Source organism: Pristis pectinata, chromosome 7, assembly GCF_009764475.1.
Source record: "Pristis pectinata isolate sPriPec2 chromosome 7, sPriPec2.1.pri, whole genome shotgun sequence".
Taxonomy (NCBI): Eukaryota; Metazoa; Chordata; class Chondrichthyes; order Rhinopristiformes; family Pristidae; genus Pristis; species Pristis pectinata.
This window is the reverse complement of record NC_067411.1, coordinates 66,093,129-66,117,719: the sequence shown is the minus strand read 5'-3', so window position 1 is coordinate 66,117,719 and position 24,591 is coordinate 66,093,129. Positions and strand designations below refer to the sequence as shown.

Below are 24,591 nucleotides of genomic sequence, written 5' to 3'. Positions count from 1 at the left end.
AACTGACACAGCAACCTTGAGGGATCTATGGATGTGGACCCCAAGATCCCTCTGTTCCTCCACACTGCTAAGAGTCCTGCCATTAACCTTGTAATCTGCCTTCAAATTTGATCTTCCAAAAGTGTATCACTTCACTTTTCTGGGTTTGAACTCCATCTGCCACTTCACAGCCCAGGTCTGCATCCTATCCATGTCCTGTTGTAATCTACAGCAACCTTCTACACTATCCACACACCAATCTTTGTCATCTGCAAAACTTACTAACCCACCCTTCCATATCCTCATCCAAGTCATTTATTTTAAAAAAAAGACAGAGCATGGGTCCCAGAACAAGATCCTATGGAACACACTGGTCACTGACTGCTAGTCAGAATATGCTGTCTACAACCACCATCTTCTATGGGCAAGACAATTCTGAATCCACACAGCCAAGTTTCCCTGAATCCCTTGCCTCCTGACTTTCTGAATGAGCCTTCCATGAGGAACCTTATCAAGCACCTTACTAAAATCCATATACACCACATCCACTGCTCAATGTGCTTTGTTACATCCTCAGAATTCAGCCAGGCTCATGAGGCACAACCTGCCCCTCAAATCATACTGACTGTCGCTAATCAGCCTATGCTTCTCCAAATGCCCATAAATCCTGTCTCTAAGAATCTTCTCCAGTAATTTGCCCACCACTGAAGTAAGACTCACTGGCCTATAATTCCCTGGTTGTCCCCTACTGCCTTTCTTGAAAGAAGGAACAACATTTCCACCCTCCAATCATCTGCACTACTCCTGTGATGAGTGAGGATGCAAAGATCATGACCAAAGGCACAGCAATCTCCTCCCTCATTTCCCATAATCTGGATACAGTAAATACCATCCAGCCCTGGTGACTTGTCTATCTTAATGTTTTTCAGAAGTTCCAGCATATTCTTTCTTCACATTGACATGGTCTGGCATATCAGCCTGTTTGTACATCATCCTCACAAACAAAGGTCTTTCTCATTGGTGAATACCAAAAGCAGATTATTAATTAAGAACCTCTGACTCCAGGCACACATTTCCTCTTATCCCTGATCAGCCCTATCCTCACTCTAGTCATCTTCTTCTTCACATACACGTCAAACACCTTAGGGTTTTCCTTAATCCTACTCGTCAAGGCCTTATCATGCCACCTTTTAGCTCTCCTAAGTCCATTCTTCAGCTCCCTCCTGGCTACCTTGTAACCCTCCAAGGCCTTGACTGATCTGCTTTCTAAATCTCAGGTAAGCTTCTTTCTTCCTCTTGACAAGATATTCTACATCCAATTTTACACCAATTTCTCAGCTATGCATTCATCTGCCAGATAATCTAATCTTACCCTCACTGGCATATAGCACAGGCAGCAATCCAGAGATTACTACCCATGAGGTCCTGATTTTAGCTCCCTACCTAGTTCCCTATATTCCCTCTTCAGGACCTCATCTTTTTTCCTACCCATGTCATTGGTACCAATATGTACTACAACTTCTGGCTGTTCACCATCCCTTTTCAGAATACTGTTTGTCCCAATCCAAGATGTCCCTGACCCTGGCACCTGGTAGGCAACATACCATCCAGAAGTCTCATGTCCACAGAATCTCCTGTCTGCCCCCCTTACTATGGAATCCCCTATCACTACCACTCTCCTCTTCTCACCATTTCCATTCTGCACCACACAACCTGGTTCAGTGCTAGAGACCTGGTCACTGCAGCTTTCCCCTGGTAGGCCATTCTCTCCCACCCCCCCCCCCCCAAACAGTATACCTGTTATTGAAGGGAACAGCCCCAGGGTATTCTGCACTACCTGCCTCCTCTCCTTCCTTCTCCTGACAGTCACACAGCTACCTGCAGCTTAGGAGTGGCTGCCTCCCTGTAGCTCTTATCTATGAGCTCCTCATTCTCCCATAGGAGAAAAAAGGTCATCCAGCTGTAGTTCCCTAACACAGTCTGTAAGGAGCTGCAGCTGGATGCACTCATGCGATGTACTGTAGCTATCAGGGAGACTAGAGGTCTCCTGGAACTCTCACTTCTCTCAGGATGAACAATCTACTGACCACAGAGCCATTCTAACTAGTCTAGCCTAGCAAATAGAGGAAAAAAATCAAAGAAAGAAACTTACCTTAGCCTCCACCTCCTCTCACCAAGCCTCAAGTACTCCACTCCACTTATACATACCTTCCTTTTATTTGCTGCTCTTAATTAGCCAATCAACTAGTAACAATTTGCAAATGTGCCTCTTTTAGACTCTTGCCAGGTGAAACTCACAAGGCATAGACACAGAGACTCAACTCTTTTCAAAGCCCCGCTTCAAATCTCACTCCAACTCCTGACTCTGATAATGAAATTTTTTGTAGCACATACTGTAGTATTGAACTAATTCTTCTTTTATCATTAGCCTAAATCTTCAACATAGGCTTCTGTCATTAATAATCTTTACAATTAAACCAATTCATATAAATACGCCTGGTAACTTGGCCATTTGGTTGCTAACTTGCCCAATAGCAGTGGAAGCATGGGACCATCAGCTTGCTTATAAGACATGGATCTAGTATTATCAGAGGAATTACTTTTCTTTAAAACATCACATGTTTCAGCAATTTTTTTCCCAACACATCAGAAACAGAAATTGATCTTAACTGGAATTGATAACATTGGTTCTAAGCTTCCTCAGCTAATACTGATAAATTACACCCTGAATCGCATAAGCTGGTTTCACCACTAGGAGTTGCTCAGGTTCATCAATTTGTTTTGATCTGCAACCATGTGCTGCTACAGGGTGAAAGCTCCTCGAAGCTAATTTGGAGGGAAGGAGATTAATTGTTATGGAGGCCGCCACACGTATTTTCATTGCTGTTTCTTCTTTTGTTCTGTATGAAACTGTAAGAATTGAAAGAGTCTATTATCCGTGTGATTCATTCTGTCCACTTTAAGGCTAAAAAATATCACTTAAAGCAGATTTTCAGTTTTGGTTCTTTTTTAAAAATTATGTTTTGTCAGCAGGTTCTATTCTTTCCACATACCTTTGTTTTCACTGGCAGGAGGTTTAAATGGGGTCAACCAAATAATGTACAAAATCTCTGTATCTGCTGGCAGATATGGAGGCGAGAGTGCCAATTGGTCCTGAAAGGACTGTCTGATTTAACATCACAATAATATTCATAAAAATATGCTCATTATATTTAACGAAGAAATGCTCATTATAATTTTCAAACTCCACATCTGTGTGTGCATATATGTGCATATGTGCATGTGCATTTGCGTGTGTGTGTGTGTGTGTGTGTGTGTGTGTGTGTGTGTGTGTCTAAACCTATTTCTAAACCTATTAAGATTCATCGGTCGGGTCATTGAGTATAGAAGTTGGGAAGTTATGTTGCAGTTATATAAGACATTGATGAGGCCGCACTTGGAGTTTTGTACAGTTTTGGTCACCCTGTTATAGGAAAGATGTTATTAAACTAGAAATACAGAAAAGATTTAATAAATGTTGCCTGAACTTGGGGGCCTGAGTTACTAGGAGAGGTTGCTTATAAGACATGGATCTATTACTTGCCCGGAGCGTAGGAGATTGAGGGTTGACCTGATAGAGGTATATAAGATCATGTGGATCTTATTATAGACAGTGTGAATGCATATCGTCTTTGTCCCAGGGAGGGAGTGCTAAGCAAGAGGGTGTAGGTTTAAGATCAGAGGTGAGAGATTTATAAGGGACATCGGGTAGCTTCTTCACGCAAAGGGTGGTGCGTATTTGGAATGAGCTGACAGAAATAGTGGTTGAGGTGGGTGCATTAGCAACATTTAAAAGCCATCTCGACAAGTACATGGATAGGAGAGGTTTAGGGGGCTATGGGCCAAACGGGGCACTAGCTCGCTGGGCAACACAGTCGGCATGGAGGAGTTGGCCAAAGGGCCTGTTTCCATGCTGTAAAACTCTGTGACTCTAAGATTAAGGGACCTAATATCTAAACCTATTTCTGTTCTTAAATTTCACCCAGGTATGATTGACTAGTTTTTGACATTTGCACTGATGTCGACTGTTTTCTTTAGGCTCAGCAGTGCCTCCTGTGTTTCCAGAGAGTCGTTACTACACTGTGGGACGTTCCAGTGCTGCCTATGTTGGATCCAGACTTATGCAGTCACGCATATTGAGCAGCAGCAATCCTGATATTGCAGGAACCCAGGCTTTAGCAGATGAAGATGCTAAGAATATCACATCTTCCAAGGTATGGTCCCAGCATTAGGAGAAATGCATTTTAACTAACTGCATTATAAAAATCTTTTTTTTTCAAGGGCTGAGAGAGAAATGAAGATAAAACTAATCTGATCATTGTTTAATTCAGACAACTGAATCACATTGGCCTGCAATTCCATGGCAATCTGACCACCCACTACTATTGCCTCAGAATTGGCATACTGTTTAAATTACAATTCTATTTCAGCAGCTCTACTCTGGATAAAAGATTTGTGCTTTGTTGGTACCTGGGAAACAAGAGAAAACAAATTCCATTGCCTTACCTGTATCTAAATGCTGCAAAATGAATGCATCAAATGTTTCTCTGTCATCTCTTATCGCCCTGTTTTAAGCCAAGGACAGCTGGTTCTACTCTGCAAGCTAGGGGGCTAAATTGTTAGACTTTTTGAAAAGTGAATGGAATAAATACCAACTTCAGTCTGCCATACAAATTCCTCCTATCAAATTTATGACAATCTGTTCTTTTAGATATCCCAGGTAAATTCTTAAAAGAGACTTCAAACCATTCAACACATTGAAGGACCCTGCACTGTATTGATGATCTCTCCCCCCATTGTCAATGCTATCTCACACCTGGAATTCCAAAACAGAACTTCCAACAATGCACTCTTTTGGGCATATGAATAAAGTATTTCAAGCCATATCTTTGTATGCAAGGAATCTGGTTGAGACTACTTCGAGCTTTGTTTCATTTACTCTTTAAGGCTATGAGAGATTGGATCTTTGCTTCACTCCTCTGTGCAGGATCAAAGCCCAGAGCCTTTGCATTTCTCACCAGAATTGTCTCTAATATAGTCTAGTGTACTTTACTCAGTGTCATCTTTATATTCTTCCAATTGCTATGGCACTAATATCATTTTCACCTTCAGTTCTCTTGTACAAGAACACAAGAAAATAGGAGCAGGTGTAGGCCACTGGGGCCCTCAAACCTGCCCCACCAATCAATATGATCACGGCTGATCTACGCTGGCTTCAACTACTCTTCTGTACCAGTTCCCCACAGCCTTTAATTCTTCAATCTTTCAAATATTTATCTATTGTACTTCTTCAAAGTCCTTAACTTTCCTCCTTTTCACTTAAATTCTTGTTCCTTATTGTTGTTAACTATAAAATGATACAAAAGCTCTTCTACAGTATTTATATACAGTATATAAATGCAACATATGTTTATGCTGCTTTCTAACCAGAATAAGCATCTAATGTTTTTACTTATCTGTACTTATAATTTTATGCATTCCTTCAGTAGATCCATCTGAAGATTTCTGTTTGGTGCTACCTGCAACAGAATTGGAAATATATATATGAAAAGATAATGTTTGATAATGTAAAAAGAAAAAGATTAGTGAAGTCAAGTGTAGATCCCCTATAGTAAGTAACGGGAGAATTCATAATGAGAACCAGGGAAGCAGCAGAACAATTAAACAACTATTTGAAAAGGACACAGTAACTTTCCAGAAATATTAGGGAACCAAGAATCTAAAGCAGGTGAGAAACTAAAGGAAATTATTATTAGAATATGATGCTTCAGAAATTAGTGTTATTGAGAGCTGATAAATCTCCAGGACCTGATAATTTCCATCCCAGAGTACTCAAAGGGGTAACCTTGGAAATAGTGGATGCCTTATTTACCTTTTTCCAGATTTTTTTTTAGATTTAGAATTGTTCCTGCAAATTGGAGAGTGGCAAATGTATCCCCTCTATTTAAAAAAAATTAGCAAAAGTGAAAACAGGAAACCACAGACCGGATAGACTAACCTAGAGGGGAACTTGCTAGAGACTATTACCAAGGAAGAGATAGCTAAACAGTTGGAAAATATCAATGGACCAAAATAACATGGATTTCCAGAAAGGAAATTGCATTCGATAAAAATTTTGGAATTTTTTGTGAAAATAACTAGTAGAACAGATAGGGGAAAACAAAGGATGTGGTGTACCTGGAGTTTTAGAAAACTTTGATAAAGACCAACATAATTGATTAGAGTGTAAAAGTATGTGATATTGTGGGTAATGTATTGGAATGGATTGAAAAATGGTTAGAATCAGGAAAGACAAAATGGGAATAAATGGGTCCCTTTGGTGTGGCAGGCAGCAACTAGTAGAGTATCACAGTGATCAATGTTTAGACCTCATCTAGTCACAATGATCTGAAAAAGGGAACAGAATCTAATATTTCAATATTTGCCTCTGACACTAAACTAGGTGGGATTGTGAGGACAATGCAACGAGCCTTCAAAGTATCTTAGATATATTGAGTCAGTGAACAGATGCAATATAATGTAAATAAATGTGAAATTATCCACTACAGTAGGGAAAGCACAAAGGCAGTGTCTTATTTAAATGATGTTTGATTGGAGTATATTGATGTACAACGTTCTTGTACATCAATAATTGAAAGGAAGCATGTAGGTGCAGTGAAAAGTTAAAAATATAAATGGTGCATTGGCTTTCAAGTAAGGCATTTTGAGTTCAGTAGCAGATATGTCTTCCACAATTAGATAGGACCTTGATGAGACACATTTGGAGAATTGTGTGCAGTTTTGGTCTCTTTAGCTAAGAAAGGATATATTTGCTTTGGAGGGAGTACATCTAGAGACTAATTTGCTACCATTATGTGAGGAGGGATTAGATCAAATAGGTTTGTATTCATTAGGGTTTAGAAATATGAGTGGGGATTTAATTGAAACAGACATCATAGGCCGAAGCGCCTGTTCCTGTGCTGTACTATTCTATGAAACTTACAAAATTCTGACAGATTGAATGCGAGATGGTATTTTCCCTGGCTGTGGTGTTGAGACTGAGTACCAGATTAAAGGGCAAGAAATTTTGGACTGAGATGAGGAGAAATTTCTTCACTCAGAGGATGACGAACCTGTGATATTCACAACCACAGAGAGCTTTAGAGGCCGTGTCACTGAATATAATTAAGGAGGAGATAGACGTGAAAGGCATCAATGGATGTGGGGAGAGGGCAGGAACGTGGTATCAAACTAGATGATCAGCCATAATTGTACTTAATGGCAGAGCAGGCCCAAGGAGCCAAGTGGCCTACTTCTGCTATTTTCTATGTTTTCTACCTTTATGATTTTTGATAGCACTGATTTTTCCCACATGACTTAAAGCCTTGTGACATCAACATTATTTTGAGATTACTAAATAAGCAGCTGGAAATGATTCACTGAGTCTCGGGAGGTGTGTATACATACGCTGATGATTGCCATCTGACTAGGCTTTAAAGATCATGGTGAATAAAAATTATGGCTTTTCTCCTTAAAGCTTTGTCCTAGAATGTCCATTGATCCACTTCCTCAGAGATTCTTTGTTACATGGTTCTATGATTATGGTCAAACGCAGGCAAATGGGACTAGTTCAGATTGACATCTTGGTTGGCATGGACAAGTTGGGCTGAAGGGCCTGTTTCTATGCTGTATAATTCCATGACCATTTAAGAAAACACTGATTTAAGTAGTGTCCTTTCTCTTTGTGGACTGATTAAGAACTTACCTTCTGCCCTGCTGTCCTTTCTCTCCCAGTTGTCTCTTGCCCCCTTCTCTTTCTTTTTCTCCTCAAATAGTGGTTTCAGACACCCTTTTGGTATGTTGCTCTGGTTTTTCCTTTCCAGGTGTGATGTGGGACATTCTCTCCCAGTTGTCTCTTGCCCCCTTCTCTTTCTTTTTCTCCTCAAATTGTGGTTTCAGACACCCTTTTGGTATGTTGCTCTGGTTTTTCCTTTCCAGGTGTGATGTGGGACATTGAGTGTCAGAGGCTAATTTTCTGTGAGCGCATTTCAGCACAGCCTGAACCGATACTCACCCGACAGTTACACTTACAGGGAACTTAAAAGAAACAGTTTGTAACAAGAGACCAAGCCTGAACAATAATTCATTTCCAAACCCACTGCTTCAAGGCATCGAAATAACTTAAAATCTTTTACATTACCTTCGGTCTCTGGATTTTGATCTGGGTTGATGGATTAAATTACATATATAATATTGGTATTGGTATGGGATGTGAACTTGTCATGAATTGAACTGAAATTGTGCCGAATAATTCAAAAACTACATTATACGAATAAAACAATATTATAGGAACTATACACAAAAGACATACTTATAAACTGTTTTTGGGGTAGATAGCCCTTTATACTTGTCAGACTCTGATTCTCCGAGAGAGATCAGTTTCTGGCATTTAAAATCATTGACTGACAATGGGAATGACAAACCTGTATGAGCAAGGTTGATCATCTATCTGTGCTACCAATAAACAGGTCACTAGGGATGACTGAAAGAACCAGGCCCTAGGACAAAACTGAATGGATGAGTGTATCAGACCCTGGTGACACTGACCTCTAGTTGTAGATCTCCTCTGTTGCTGACCTACATTGGCTCCAAAACTCAAATTTCTCATCCATGGCTTCATCTCTCCGTGCCTACCCAGAATCCTTTGTTTCAAATGGCTTGACCCTTATGCATTTTCCCTCTTTTGCTGGTGAGCCCTCTACACTGGAATTCCCTTCCTAAACCTTTGCCTCTCCAGTTCCTTTAGAACTTTCAACTACACCCTTTCAAGCATTTCCCACTTTGGCTGGGTTTATTTTTCTTGTCTTTCAATGCTCTGGAGAACTCGGAGGGATTTTCTTTCAGATTTGTGGTGCTAGATAAATGCAAGTTGTTTTTGACAACTGTTAATCCCATGCCTGGAACTATTATTTAGAGTTCTCAAAGTCGATAACTGCACCATGTATTGACCGTGTTACCTTTGCCCTGCCTGTTCAATTGCTTCTTCCTGGACCTTTACTCCAGGGAATGGATCGAAGTGGTTCTCGGATGTCTTCCTATGTAGAAGTAAGCAGCTACTTCAACAACGCTGGTTCTGTTGGACGATCTTCAAACAGAAAGGTAGACTGCCACATAGCACAAAGAGGTGGATATTGCACCTGACAACATAGCTTGTTAAAACCAAATGCAAGTATTGTCTTGTGTATGTCCTGCTCCATTTACTCAATGAACAATGTGCGTTGTCAACTCATTCTGTACATTCAGACTTCTGTGAACATTATATCTCTTTTGTTGAGGCCTTCTGCATCTTTTTTTGGGCTTTGATTCTAAACACAAAAGTGCAATGTCATGCTACATTTTACACGAGTAGCCGATATTTTAATGAATATGAAACATTTTGTTTCATTATTGATAACTTACAATTAAACAGCTTATTTCATTCACTATGGAAAATGAACCAGGGAAATTTTAAAATTAAACAAAAAATAATAGCTCAAAATAATACAAATCATAAACATTATCAATAAAATAATTAGTACATCTAATTTTCAAGTCTGGGCATATATGATTGCTGCTTTGAGTCCAGGACTTTATTCTACCAAATAATGTGTTTAAATTATTTGAACAAAATTGTACTGGCTGAATAGTTAACATTTTTATTTGAGATATATGGCAGTACAATTTTTAATTTCTTCTCCCATTTCAAAAGTAACCATTCATGGAATAAAGTGGAAGAATTTGGTCTCTGTTCTGAGGCAGCCACATGAAGCTGCTCAAGATTAACCAGGCAACATCTCCACTGTCGACCTTCCTCCCCTTGTGCTTGAGACAGACAATCCAATACCAAGGACCATTGAAAGCATCCCCTGCATTTGCACTTCAGCATGCAGACTCAACATGCCATCCTTTGCAATGCTTTCTGAGCAAATCTTTTTTGTTTTGATGCCAACACATGCACACACATTCCTAAAATAAATAACACTTCTTCAGCTATGTCCTGTTATCAGATTTTAATTAAATATTCTCTCAAAATAGTCAATGTCTAACAAACTAAATTTAATTTGTTTTGGGTTATTTATATTAACAAAAAACTTCCCATGATGCAGATTTTCTTTTCTATGTAAAATAAAAATTCCCTATTTCCTTATGATGTAGAAGGAAGCCATTTATCCCATCAAGTCAATGCACTCCCATTCCCCCACTAATTTCCCTGTAACCTCCCCACATCCCATCCACTCCCCTCAGATTCCAATGCTTTCCTGCAAACTAGGGGAGATTTACAGTGGCTGATTAACCTACCAACCTGCACGTCTTTGGGATGTGGGACAAAACCACAGCACTCAGAAGAAACCCACACAGCACGAGAGATCTGGGTTGAACCCAGGTCAGTGGAGCTGTGAGGCAACAGCTCTGCTAGCTGTGCTACTGTGCCAACTAAAATGCTAAATTCCATTTGGTCTTTGGATATCAGCCTACATACCCTTTGAGTACTGTATTGGTAGTTTCAGTGACGTGTCTATTGTATTGATTGACTATCAGCCACTTTGTTGTATTTGTAGGGTTGAAAAGGTGAATCAGGAAAATCGACAGATCTAAATTCAGGGTTTTGTGAAGTGGAGTTTTAGAATTTTTACCCTGTGCATCTGAACATATTACCTTTATAACTGAAACAATAATGGCAAGTTATGGTAACAAGCTTTCCTGCAACTTTGCACAGCTACGTGTTGTGTCCTGAAGCTTCGGTTCACTTATTGACACAAAATTTCTGCTGTTCAGACATTCTCACATCACCACCTTTGATGCCCATTAAAATCATTACTTTTTTCTCACTTGGCCCTTTCCTTCCTTATTCCTTTAAGTCCAAATAATGCAGACTCAGATGAGTACGGTGAGTAACTTGTTTCACCATTTACAACCAAATCTGACTAAGCCATGTAATGCACGATGCCTTTGATCTCATCTTCATAACTGCTCACTATTCCAGGATCTGCCTGGAAAGTAAAGGTAATCCCCAAGCTTCTTTTTTTTCTACTGCAAACCATCTTCTCAAACACACAACCCATACCTCTTCCACCCCTCACCTCCTAAAACAAGTGAGAGGACCTCATGGCCTTCTTTGTCAATAAGATTAAAACCATTTGATCAAATGCCCCGACCACTTCCCTCCCACCCCCAAGCTTGCTGGGCAAAACCTCCTATCAGATCCCCTGTACCCTATCCCTGAATTACTATCCTTCTCTAATTTCATCTTGCCAAAACACCCAAATCCTGTTGCTTCAAACCCAGTTGCATGAAACTGCTAGCCCCCCAGCTTCCTTTCCTAGCCATCACGTTTGGTGATGTTGCTAGTGGTTCTCTCACTTCAGGCACTCTCCCCTTCTCCTTATCTGCTGTCATCACTCTTCTCCACATGAGACCAACTATTTTGTGATTTCTAACCTCTCTTTTTCCCTCCAATCTCCTTGCCTGCTTCCTGGAAATCATTTGGAATTCTTCCAATCATGTATTTGCCATGGTTACAGTAATGAAACAATTTCTGTCAAAGTTACATATGAAAAAGATAATCTATCCCTGCTCATTCTTTCTCAGCTATCTTCACCCTTTGGCTTGATGAACCACATCCTTCCCATTCAACGCATTTGCACCATCTTCCAACTGGGAGGCAACGCACTTGCTGGATTCCATTCTCATCTCTCCCGATATATCCAGATAATCACTTGCAATAATATTTCTTCCCATTCTCAACTGTTACCCCTTGTGCTAACTGGATCCTCCCTATTTCTCAACTTCACATTGCCTCCCGAATACATCATTCAAAAGCAAAGTGTACAGTTTGCACAGCTACATTGACAACACTCAGCATTTCACCAGTTCTCTCCTTACATCTTACATCTAATGCATCCATGCTGCCAGATTGCTAGTCCTACATCTGATACTGGACAAGCAGAAAGATGCTTCAACTGAATATTGTGAAGACACACACTGTCACCTTCCATCCCAACCACAAACTCTGTTCCCCAGCTGTCAATTCTATCCCTCCCACTTCTAACCAGACCTTGTTAGTGTCTTTGAACCACAGTCAAAAGTGTGAGTGATGTTAATGTTCCAGCCATACATCTCTCCCATCATTAACTCTGCATGTATTCACCCCCCACAGCATCACCTGACTCTAATGTTATAACGGCACATCTGCTGATGAAACCCTTTTCCATGTCTTTGTTACTTCACAAGTCAACTATTTCAGTGCATTCCATCCTCCCACTACCCTTGGTAACTTTGAGATCATTTAAAGTTCTATGCATATCCACCTTGTACTGTCCCAATCGCCCTTTGGCTCCTAGTCTGGTGATGTCTAATTTAAAATTATCATCTTTGTTTTCAGATTACTCCTTGATCCCTCCTCCACTCACCTCTGAAAGCTCCTCCAATGCTAAACCCTGAGTATTCTACACTCCTTTAATACTGAATTTCTGTTCATCCCTGAATTTAATCATACCATCGTCACGTACTGTGCCTTCAATGGGCATTGCCATCAACTCTGGAATTTTCTCCCTAAACTGTTCCACTTCTACCTCTTTCCTTTCATGAAACATTTATTGAAAGCTGCTACTTTTACCCAATTTTTGGTCATCTAATATCTTCTTATGATGAAGGAAGATTGAGAGGATCATAATTGGTATATATGAAGTAAATAAAGAGATGTTCCCATTAGCAATGGTTCAAAGATTGGGAGCACAGATTGAAAGCTTTGGGCAAGAGTTACACAGGTTATATGAAAGAAAACCTTTTTTTTACTCAGAGGGTAGTTAGAATTTAGAATTAACTGCCTCAAGGAGTGATGGAAACAGAATTAATCAACATCTTTGATAAAGAATCAAATAAGACAGAATCATTTGCAGAGCTGTGAGGAAAGAATGGAAAATTATATTTCTTTACCAGGGGCCAACATTTACTCAGAGAGCTGAATGGCCTCCCTTTGTCATGTAACCACAATAAAATAAAGACATTTCTAAATTCATGTTGTTTTTGTTGTGGTTGTTCAATGTCACTTTCCAGTGCCCCTTTTTACAAACTTAGTTTGATGCCTCATCTAGCAAATATTATTAAAAGAAGACACATGCAGATTTGTTCTGTGCAATGGAGTGAGTTTAGGGATGAACATTTAGCCCCGCTGGTTTCAGGATTGTTAAGGATTGTGATACTTGAGCAAACTTCTTCCTGAAATCACCTGAGAAAGATTTGAGGTTTCTATTCAATTAATTTTCCACTTGATGATGTGGTGATCTTTGGCTAGTTAGTGACTGAGCTCCTCATTCAGTACTCAAAGGGCCCAGGTTTAATTGCTCCTTACACTCACAGTCCAATAGAAGATGAAAGGGTGCATTTTTAACACTTCCTGACTTTAACAGCTTTGTATTCTGTTGAGGGAACTGATGTTTGCTGCAGTTCTGTCTGTGTACATGCATGAAAATCACTAATTTAATAATGACTGGTACTTTGCTGTTTGTGTGGCAGTCTCCCTTTTGTATGGATTCTAAATGGTTTTGTTTTGCTTTAATAATGATCTCTTTTCCCACAGCAGATATGTTTTCTCCTTTGTATGTGCACCCCTTGCTGAAGGCATGTGTTGAATTTTAATCATTACCACCTGTTGCTTAAGGACTAAAATTTATGGTTGTAACTACGTTAGTAAATTTATTCTTTAATACAAAAGGGAAAAGGCCAATTCTCAGAGCTACCACACATTATCACACCAAGTCTTTGCTTTCAAAACAGCAGTCCAGCAATAAAGCTCCTACATTTTAGTTTGGATATGTCCCATTGTGTCTTGTAAGGTAAGTAACCGTCACATCTATTTGCTGATCAAAATTATTACAGGATACATTACTCATGTATTATTTTAGGTCCAGTAGTCCTATTTTAGATCAGATATTAATACTGAATACCGATGTGGAATGGTTAAACTGTAAAGAGTTATTCTAAAGATTCTTACCTAAAAGCAGTAGGGTCCAGAACGCTTGTCATTAGATTGGTTGTCATATGGGGCTCACTAACTTCTGCACTGATTTTCTGCCTAGTCCCTCAAACTACAATTTTAGTCTTTGTGTTTTGACTTGTTTCAAAACCTAATTGCTGAATCCTGTTGGTGCTGCTCGCAGGGAACGCCCGGTAATAGGTGACAGGAAGCATGCTGTTGGAGTCAGACTCAGCTGCACAAATGGAGGAGAACAGCAAGGCAGGGCATTAAAAAAAAAATTCCATCTTTTCTCTTGAGAACTATTTGGCCCTGCTACCTCTAAATCTTCAGATGGTGCAGCAGAACATTCAAATAACTCTGCAAGTATTTCTCGTCCTTGCTGCAAAGGGCTCCCGATTACTCACATGATTCCACCAGAAGCCTGCTCTGCTTGCCAGGGGGTTGCAGTGCAGTTGAGGGTGGGGGGTGGGGGGTGGCCGGTGGCGGGGGAGGTGGGGAGGTGGTGAACAGAAGCTCAGCCCATAACTGAACAAAGGAAATCCAATTCCAATTTGTATTTGATTTTAGATTCTTTAGATTCCTTTGTGAGAAAAGACAAGTTAATTATGGAAAGATTCCTCAAATCAGATTTCATCAATTGACCTCGAACTTTAGGGACACAAGAGACTGCAGGTGCTGGAATCTGGAGCAACAAGCAATCTGCTAGAGGAGCTCAGCGAGTCGAGCAGCATCTGTGGGGGGAGTACTACTGACGCAGGGTTTTCACTCGGAACATCGACAGTTCCTTTCTCCCCACAGATACTGCTCGACCCGTTGAGTTCCTCCAGCAGTTTGTTTGTTGACCTAGAACTCTATGCTGCTTTGGATTAAATTTTTCACATAAGCAAACGTTAGTTTGTAGATGAAAATCATAAAATCAGATGCTGGAAATCTGAAATAAAAATGGAAAATACTGGAAACACTCAGTAGGTTAGGCAGCCTCCAAGAAAAGAGAAACAGAGTTAATGTTTCAGGCAAAATGTTAACTCTGTTCATCCTTCCACAGATGCTGCCTAACCTGCTGAGTGTTTCCAGCATTTTCTGTCAGATAATTTACTGATTTATGGAACAGGTTGAACATTCTTCTATGTTCTGCAGGAAACACAAGAAGAATACTTCAAGGAAACATAACATGGTTTATCACTCACTCTTTCATGCTAAGGAAATAAATGGATTAGCCAGTGGATCACAGAAACAAATTATATTTTACACAACTATGAAAAAAATCCTATACTGTTCACAACATCAGATAGCATACCTTAAAGTATAGGACAAGGACGAAGAAATGGTAAATCTTGGTAAATCTAGAAAAGATTCTTATTTTTTTTTAATTATTATTCAGCAATTTCATGAAGAACTAGCACTGCAGATGGTGGTCAGCACTGGCATGGTGAGAGAAAATGTCTTCAAATATGCCTGGTTCTTCTTTGAGCTTTTGGTAGGTACCTGTAATTTATCAAATGCACATAGTTTATCTGCATAAACCTTTTAGTGTCATTGTAGCTCATTTCATTCACACAGATATAATTTGAAACTGCCGGAATGTATCGCAGGTTACCTGACCAAGCTTTTGCATCTTTGCAAACATGTAGTTCTCTTTCATCCGTGTGAGATTCCCAGTTGGGTATGGTACTGGATTAACAATATAGAGGCCTAAACCAACAATTGTGAGACCAAAGATCATATCCCGTCATGGTAGCTGTGAAATTTAAATTGATTTCATGATCTGGAGTTTAAAAGAAATAACAAAACAACTGGATCATTGTTAAAAAAAATGCATTAGGGTCCTTAAGAGGATCCTTGACCAGTATGGCCAATATGTGATGCCAGACTCACCAATAGGGTTGACTCTTAAATGGCATAGCAAGCCACTAAGAGCCAATGGCAATTAAGGATGGGCAGTGGTCTTTAAGCATGCCTCATTCTTCGAGCTTTTGGTGGGTAACTTCGAATTTACCAAATGTGCACAGTTTTTTCCTGCAGGAACTAATTGGTATCACTGTATCACATTTCACACAGATGTAATTTGAAACTGCCGGACTGTATCACAAACCAGCCTCCCAGACTCCTTTCGTCTTTCCAAACAAGTTGTTCATATTTTAACAGCGATGCCCAGGTCCTGAAAAATGTCGTTTACTGAACTTTTTTTTAGTTTTTTATCAATTACTTTGCTTTGCTTTCTTTTCTTTCTACTTCTCATAATTGATTTTCAGTTTGCCAAATGATAAAGTTTTGTTTTTAGTTCCTTTGCACATTCCCACCTTCCAAGCCCCTGCCATCTCCTTGGCTCTTTATTTGATTTCTGCTGCTTCTTTATTTCATATGAATAATTTTGAATGAAGTTTACAGTTTTTAAAAAGATAACACTCTTGTGGAATTCTTCATCTTATCTGCAGACATTTTCCACTACTGCAGTGTGCTCTACAACAAAAGGCACTGCTGTGCTTCAGTGACGATACACTAGACTCTGAGGCAGAAGATTGTGGCTTCGTCTCCCATTCCGAGACTTATATACAGAGTCTAGGCTGGTCAATTCTGAAGGAAGGCTTCACTGTACAAGGCTCTAACTTTCAGAAGAGACAATAAATCAAAGCCCTGTCATCCCTCTTGGTAGACATCAAAGATCCCATGCCAGTATTTCAAAGAAAAAATAGGTGTGTTCCCAGGCCCCTGGTCAACATCCATCAACTAATTTTACCAAAACAGATGATCTGGTCATTATCTCACTGCTCTTTGTGGGATTGTACTGTGTGCAAATTTCCCTACATTACAGCAACTAATTGGCTGTGAAAAGCTCAATGATGTCCTGAGGTTTAAAATGTGATTCATAAATGCAAGTTAATTTGTTCTGCTTCAGTGGTCCCTTTGGTCTAATTTCACAAATGTTTTTGTCACGCATGAAAGGTTAAAAGTATGGCCCAGTACATCTGCCAGATGGACAAGCAGGATTCTTCCCGAAAACTACGCTTCTCTGATCGCTTCAAGGATGATATTACTACTATCGTTAATGTTGTTACTTCAGAGATTGCCACAATTCTTGTGAAACAGCAGAAGGTAGTGTTAATTACTTAGAAGTGTTTTTGTTTAATGTGAAAATGTTCGAAGGGCAGCCTTGCCAGATCAATTATCTTCTCCCATGATTAGCATCGTCAGTTTTATCCATGTTGTGTTATTTTATCATTAATTTTCATCTGTTCCATTTTTTAAAAATGAAAATGCAATATTACTGGGATTGTTAATATGGGTTGGACCACTCACACCAAGAAAATCATTGGTTCAATCTCAAATCCAGTTAGTTGACCTCCATGAAAAACACAATGATGCTGGAGGAACTCAGCAGGCCAGGCAGCATCCATGGAGAAAAGCAGGCGGTCAACGTTTTGTGTCAGGACCCTTCTTCAGGACTCCAACTGTGTCCTTAGTTGACCTCCAACTGTGGAACCAGTATGAGAGCCATGAACGATCCAGGGACCTCTACTGGAAAATGATGAGATGAAGTTTAGGGCTGCCGGGGATGATGCAAAGGACGGAATAATTTTCCTCAAAATTGTAGACTTTTCCCATTTGAGCACAATTTGAAGATGTAGCTGGCAAATTGTTCCATTATGTCCCTTTGTCTAAGGTGAACAATGTAAAATCAGATATTGTGTCTGGCTATTCTAAGAAACAAATCAGCTTAAAGTTCCCTAAGCAAAAAAGTGATCTTTCCTTTAATTCCCTGTGTATGCTAATGATCATTCTTGGGTCAGTAGGTTGCACGCTGTGTTCATGTTATTGCACTTCTTGCAGAATATCCACAAGTTTTCTTTGACATACAATGGGAAAATTTGGGGTTCATGCACCTGTACTTTTGAGAATTAGGCATTGATCTTATCTGCAGTCACCTAGCACCTCCAGACCCATAGGGAGTGGTTAAAATATCAGCATTCAACAATGTGAACCTGTTTCTCTTATGGTTTAAGTGCTTACATATGACAAGGCTTCTGTCTGAGACAAGTGGTGGCCTAAATAGCATTCAGTAGCTAAGGCCAGATTACATCATGAGGGAGCAAGAGGGAGGACTGACCTGTTTGCCTGCCTGGCAATAGCGTTGAGCTGACAACCTAAGGCAAGCACTGAAAGTTAGCACCATGTAGACCAGGAGGAGCAGGAATGCTCTCCCCAGGCCATACAAGGAAGCCTTTGCCAATCTCAAAGCTGATGATTGTCCAAGCTTTCTCACCCTACAGTCTTCTAGGGAGACTTCCTGTAGCTCCCTGGCTGTAGCATGCTGAGAGTAATTAATAACCTTGAATGCCAGACAGGCAGCCAATTTAATTGACATTTTTGGGCAAGGGTTACCCTAAATGATTCAAGTGAGGCCTTCCCAATAAGATAGGCAGGCTTAGGCCCCCAGTCTATTAAGTTCTTTATCTGTTATTGGACTCCCACCTTGAAACCTTGTCATTATTAAGGCAGTCCATAGCTTAACTCATTTAGTATTAAATAAAGTGCATCATGAAAACCTTTGACATCTTAGGAGCTATCTTGTCAGCCGATGATAGATTGATTTTACATTTTCTTTACCATAGGAAGCTGAACAAGCTGAAAAAATCAACATAAGCTTGGCATTTTTCCTGTATGATCTACTTTCCCTTATGGACCGTGGCTTTGTGTTCAATCTAATTAGGAATTATTGCTGCCAGGTAAAGTACAAGTTTTTATATTGCAGTTCTGATGTAGAAATCCAGAGCACTGAGTAGATAACATATCATTATGCAATTATTCATGCTTCAGGTTACTATTTTACAATGAATAGTTTGAGAATGTGAGTTGAAAATGATTTAAATTATTCGATTCCATGCATCTAGAAATCATGGAATATTGATATACCTGTGCCAAATATTTTGATCTGAAATTCTCTCTCTTCCAGTTCAGTGGTGTATTTGACAATTTATTTTAAATGGGTAATGCTTCTACTCAAACAGTAGTCAGAAGAGTTTCATCTGTATCCCATGATATAAGTTCAGAGCTTTGCTCTTGCCTACTGAGGGTTTTTGTCTTATACATAATTTATTTTTAGCCTATTATGGTGTTTCCTAGGGTAAAAATATAATGTGTATATTGACATACAGACTTTTTTCTCATTAGGCCAATACCTCCAATTAAGAGAGCTAATGGGAGAAGTGACTTCCAGTGCCCCTGCCTAAATTAGCTCAGTCATTCACTGCTAGGAGGTGCACCAGAATAACCTACCTCCTTTCCATTTCTTTTGGGATCTTACCCAGGCTGATCTGAATAGGGTAAAGGAACTTAACTCTTGGCAGATTAAGAAAGTGCAGGTGCATTCTATTAATATTCATCTTTTATACCACCTGGTTACACTCCATTGTCAAGTGAACCCAAATGTAAAATTGCTACCTCTTTGGAATATGCACCCCAGGGTGGAATTTTCTCCTATGCTATTTGTGCTGGGTGAAGGCGTGAATTCTGCCCAGCCTATTGGCCTCACCCTTACCCCAATCTGCTCTCCCAGGATAGAGTTCATTCGTTCAATAAGGTAGGTTCTTGCTAGGTGTCTGCTCTTTCTGGCCAGGAAAATGAGTCAGCATTGTCATGGGAAATGGATCAAATTCCCAGGAACAACCTCACCTCCTACTCTTATGCCTCATCACTTATAACAATCGTGAGACAGTCAGGCATTTCCTTTGCTGAGTCAGGGGAAGGAAGATTCTTTGCTATGTTTCCAGTCACCCCACCCCCCCTCCAATGTATATTTTTGTAAATTTTGTTCCTGAACTATAAGGAGCAGGAGGCTGCCAGAGTCAAAATCAAAGGCAAGTTTATTGTCATATGCACAAGTACATGTATAGACTTACTTACAGCAGCATCACAGGCACATAGCATCAGATACACAACATTCACAAGAACAACATAAATTATACAAAATTATTCAAGTAAGAACACAATTAGAACAAAAAAGACAAAGACCATTGTAGTGCAAAGTGGTCATAATGTTGCTATACCGAGGTAGTGATTTGAGTTGTGCCGGTTGTTGTAAGAACCGAATGGTTGAAGAGACGTAGCTGTTCTTGAACCTGGTGGTGTGGGACTTCAGGCTTCTGTACCTCCTGACGGATGGTAGCTGCGAGAAGATGGCATGGCTCAGATGGTAGGGATCTTTGATGATAGATGTTGCCTTCATGAGGCAGAGCCTCACGTAGATACTACCGATGATGGGGAGGGATGTGCCCATGTTGTATTGGGCAGAGTCCACTACTCTCTGCAGCTTCTTATGTTCCCACACATTGAGTCCTACAGTTTGATTCTGAATGTTGAATTTGTTCATCTTGGCCACAATGTTCTCATATGAAACTATTACCCTACTCACTTTCTGGAAATTTATGCAGACAGGAGCGTGTGTGTGTGTATGTGCGCGCACATGCATGCATGCATGTGTGTGTGCGTGCATACATAGAGTAAGAGGTAGCGGCACCTTGACTGTGACGTCCCTTGTGACTTGATATCATCATGGTCTAGCATCAGACACAAATAACACAGGTAAAGTGCTGAACAACTGCTAAGGGCTAAGGAAGAGAAAGCAGCTTCAGATGGGAAGAACACAAAATACAACAAACCATCTGTAGTAATGGAATATTGTGTTGATTAAGTTGTTTCATCCATGTTCTTTCTAACCCATTCCATTGTAGCTATCCAACAAACTGCAGTCAATGCCCACCCTCATCTCCATGCGCTTGGAGTTCCTGAGGATCCTCTGCAGCCATGAACACTATCTCAGCCTGAACCTTTTCTTCATCACTAATCTGTCTGCACCTGCTTCTCCATGTCCCTCAATATCATCACAGGTAAAGAGTGCAATGCAGCAAATCCGGACTCTCTAGTTCTGTAAACATTGTTATGTATTTGCTTGGACTACATGTTTCTTGTACACTTCTGTGCAACATGTTCTATTCATACAGATGGACAGACTGCTAGTTGTAGTTACGCTGAACATCAAGACATAGCCCTTAATTTCCTCTTACAAAATCCAAAGCATTGTTATCTTGTTTGTCTAACAACAGAACCAAAAACTAGACTCCAAGTGCACTGAACACAACTTTTTATCGGAAACTGATAAAAAATGTTATCCAACCCCACCTTCGTGTGCAACACAATTATAAGCTATGGCTTATAGTCGCTCGTATGGTGTTTCATTTGAGTTAATTGTAAGTTCCCAAAAGAGGTTGCCACAAAGTATGGTAGGGCTGAAGGGGACTATGTAAATGGGTCTACAAAAATAACCTGGCTACAAACACAGAAGACTGCCCCATAATTGCAAAACTCCCTTCCTCAGGTCTTGCCTTGCTGCCAGTCAGGTGGCCCAGCAATATGCAGGCCCAAAATCTGGCCTGTTTGCAGCTGACAGCTCACTTATTCAACTTCTGTGAGTCCTGCACCCCCGGAAATGGCTCCAACATCTTTGGCTCAGAAAACTATGACCTGCAGATGTGTTCTGCCAGTTAGATGTCATGGAAACATAGAGTCACACAGCATGGATGCAGGCCCTTCGGCCCAACTCATCCATGCCAACCAATGTGCCTACCCATTTGCTTGTGTTTGGCTCATATCCCTCTGAACCTTTCCCATCCATGACCCTGACTAAATGTCTTTTAAATGTTGTAATTGTACCTGCCTCTACCACTTCCTCTGGCAGTTTGTTCCATATACCCACCACCCTCTGTGTGGAAAAATTTGCCCCTTGGATCCCCTTTAATTCTTTTCCCTCTCGCCTTAAACCTATGCCTTCTAGTTTTAGACTACCCTACCCTGGGAAAAAAGACTGTGACCATTCACCTTATCCATGCCCCTCATGATTTTATATACCTCTATAAGGTCACCCCTCAGCCTCCTACATTTCGGTCATAGAGCACAGAAATGGGTCCTTTGGCCTATCACATCCATGCCAACATTTTTGCCCATCTTCACTAATCCCATTTGCCTGCATTAGGAGCGTATCCTTCTATGCCTTGCCGATTTAAGTGTCAGTCTAAATGCCTCTTAAATATAGTAATTGTAACTGATTCCACCACCTCCTCTGGCAGCCCATTTCCAGATATCAACCACACTCTGTGTGGGGAAAAAAACTTTTCCCTCAGATCTCCTTTACAACTCCTTCCCATCACCTTAGATAAAAGTGTTGTTGTTTTTGATTCCCCCATCATGGGAAAAAGATTTTGATCGTATAAAATTAAAATCCAACCTACTGATGTGGATAAATTTATATTATCATTTGTTGGCTACATTATCTGGAAGATATGGCTAAAAATATTTCCCTTTCATTACGCAACCTTCATATAATGTGGCTTACATGTAGATCTGCAGCCCACTATAATCATACACAGTTTGTAGATTTTCTTTCTTATGTGATTTTAAGTAGTTTCTGGTGATGGATAATTCCATTCAAAGAAAGAAAATAACAATGTTAAATGAGTATTTGCCCTCAATTGGTACACTAATATTTTGATTGCTTTTTATTCAACAGAATTCTAGTTCATGTTCAAGTGTTCAAGACCAAAAAATTGCCAACATGTTTGAGCTCTCAGCTGATTATCGTCAGCAGCACTTTCTGATTGGGCTTCTCTTCACCGAACTTGTCGCGGCCCTTGAGGCAGAAACAGAAGGGTATGACTTTTAAACTCTGTTTGGATTTTGTGGTAGGAATCACTGGAACCGAAAAAGTCTAATTGATGGATGTACTGTTGCTCCATCAAAGGGCGGCATGGTAGTGTAGCAGTTAGCATAATGCTATTACAGCGCCAGCGACTTGGATTCAATTCCTGCCGCTGTCTGTAAGGAGTTTGTACATTCTCCCCATGTATCTGTGTGGTGAAACCGGGTGTTCCGGTTTCCTCCCACATTCCAAAAAGATGTACAGGTTAAGAGTTGTGGGCATGCTATGTTGGCACCAGAAGAGTGGCGACATTTGCGGGCTGCCCGCCAGCACATTCTCAGTAACGCTAAAAGACATGTTTGCACTGTGTGTTTCAATGGTACATGTGACTTATAAATAAATATCTTATCTTATCAAAGAATGGTCAAAATCTGATTCAGTCCTATAGTGCGTACCTAGCTGGGGTGGTGTCATGTGCAAAGGCACAAAGTCATTAGATTCAATAAGAAAAAGGAATGGAAGGAGTCCCACTGGCTTTCTGCATCTCCCAGGTAATCTGCTGGAGGTCAGTCTTGACAGAGACCCTGAAGCAGATAGAGATTAGTGAGCGGCAAAGGGAAACAAAGAAAATAGAAGGAAATTCAAATATCATTGGGGGATGGAGATGGAGATACTTTGTGATCAGAAAAGTGCTACTGATTTTCAGAGAATAATTTTTGAGAAAGCCTCAATGGTTCCTTGATGAGGCAAATTAGTTAATCAAAGACAGCTATTGACCAGGAATCTGTATGAAGTGGGATGAAAAAGACATACCTAAGCTCTCACACTTGGAGGGAAACTTCAACCACTTTTTTTTATCTGTTGTAATAATTTTCAATGAGTCAGTTGAAGAGATCTTCTGTGGTGAATATTAAAATGACTATCTTCCACCTTGCATGTGGTTCTGTTACCAGACAATCTCTCAGCTGAATTCCTGTAAAACTGCCCTTAATTACACCTCTACAAAAACATTAATAATAAATTCTGAATCAGAAATGTCAGTTTGTCATCCAAATACATTAATATGTTTATTTTATGAGAGCTGGCAATATATAATTCCATATTTCCACACAACATAGAAGGAGACCATTCAGCCTATCAAGTCTATGCCAGCTCTGAGCATTCCTATTCCCCGACTAATTTTCCCTGTAACCTATTTTCTCCACATTCCCAATAATATTTCCCTCACCTACAGACTAATTGTAGTGCCAATTGCCAATTCACCGACCGCCCTGCATGTCTTTGAGATGCGGGAGGTAACTGCACCACCCAGAGAAAACCCACAGTGTCACAGAGAGAACATGCAAACTCCATACAGACAACATCAGAGGTCAGAATTAAACTGAGTTAGTTAGAGCTGTGAGCAGCAGCTGTATTAGCTGCGCCATCATACCACCCTGTGCTCTTTCAAATGGCAATCTAAGAACTTCGTATTGATTGTGGACCCCCTGACGTGAGAATAATTCTGAGGTTCAGCTTAAATGTCCTCAGCCAAAATCTACCCTCTAGCCAGAGAAACACGGGCAAATATTTCTTCCACAATATTCAGTAGACAAATGCCTTTGTCTTGAAACATCCAAGACAAAGCTGCCCATTTGACTGGCACCTCATTTACTACCCCAAACATTCATTCTCTCCATCACCAGCACACAGTACTCATTGTTTGCATCATTTAAAGAATGTTCTGCAAGAACTCATCGAGGCTACTCCCTCGGCACCCTCTCTAACTTGTGAAGTTTAACACCGAGAAGGACAAGGGCAGCAGGCACATGGGATCACATCACCTGTGGGTTTCCCACCAGTCACACATCATCCTGACTTAAAAGTATGTTGTTGTTCCTTCCTCATC

At 40.2% G+C, this 24,591-nt stretch overlaps 1 protein-coding gene across 1 annotated transcript in view; it reads left to right on the top strand.

The window, feature by feature from the left end:
- The window catches only part of LOC127572902 (dedicator of cytokinesis protein 8-like), a 134,596-nt gene that overhangs the window by 69,433 nt on the left and 40,572 nt on the right, over positions 1 to 24,591 (top strand). Inside the window, 6 exon segments of the mRNA XM_052020629.1 lie at positions 4,057 to 4,232; positions 15,396 to 15,491; positions 16,958 to 17,107; positions 18,625 to 18,738; positions 20,743 to 20,898; positions 22,575 to 22,714. Coding sequence (XP_051876589.1) covers positions 4,057 to 4,232; positions 15,396 to 15,491; positions 16,958 to 17,107; positions 18,625 to 18,738; positions 20,743 to 20,898; positions 22,575 to 22,714 — 832 coding nt within the window.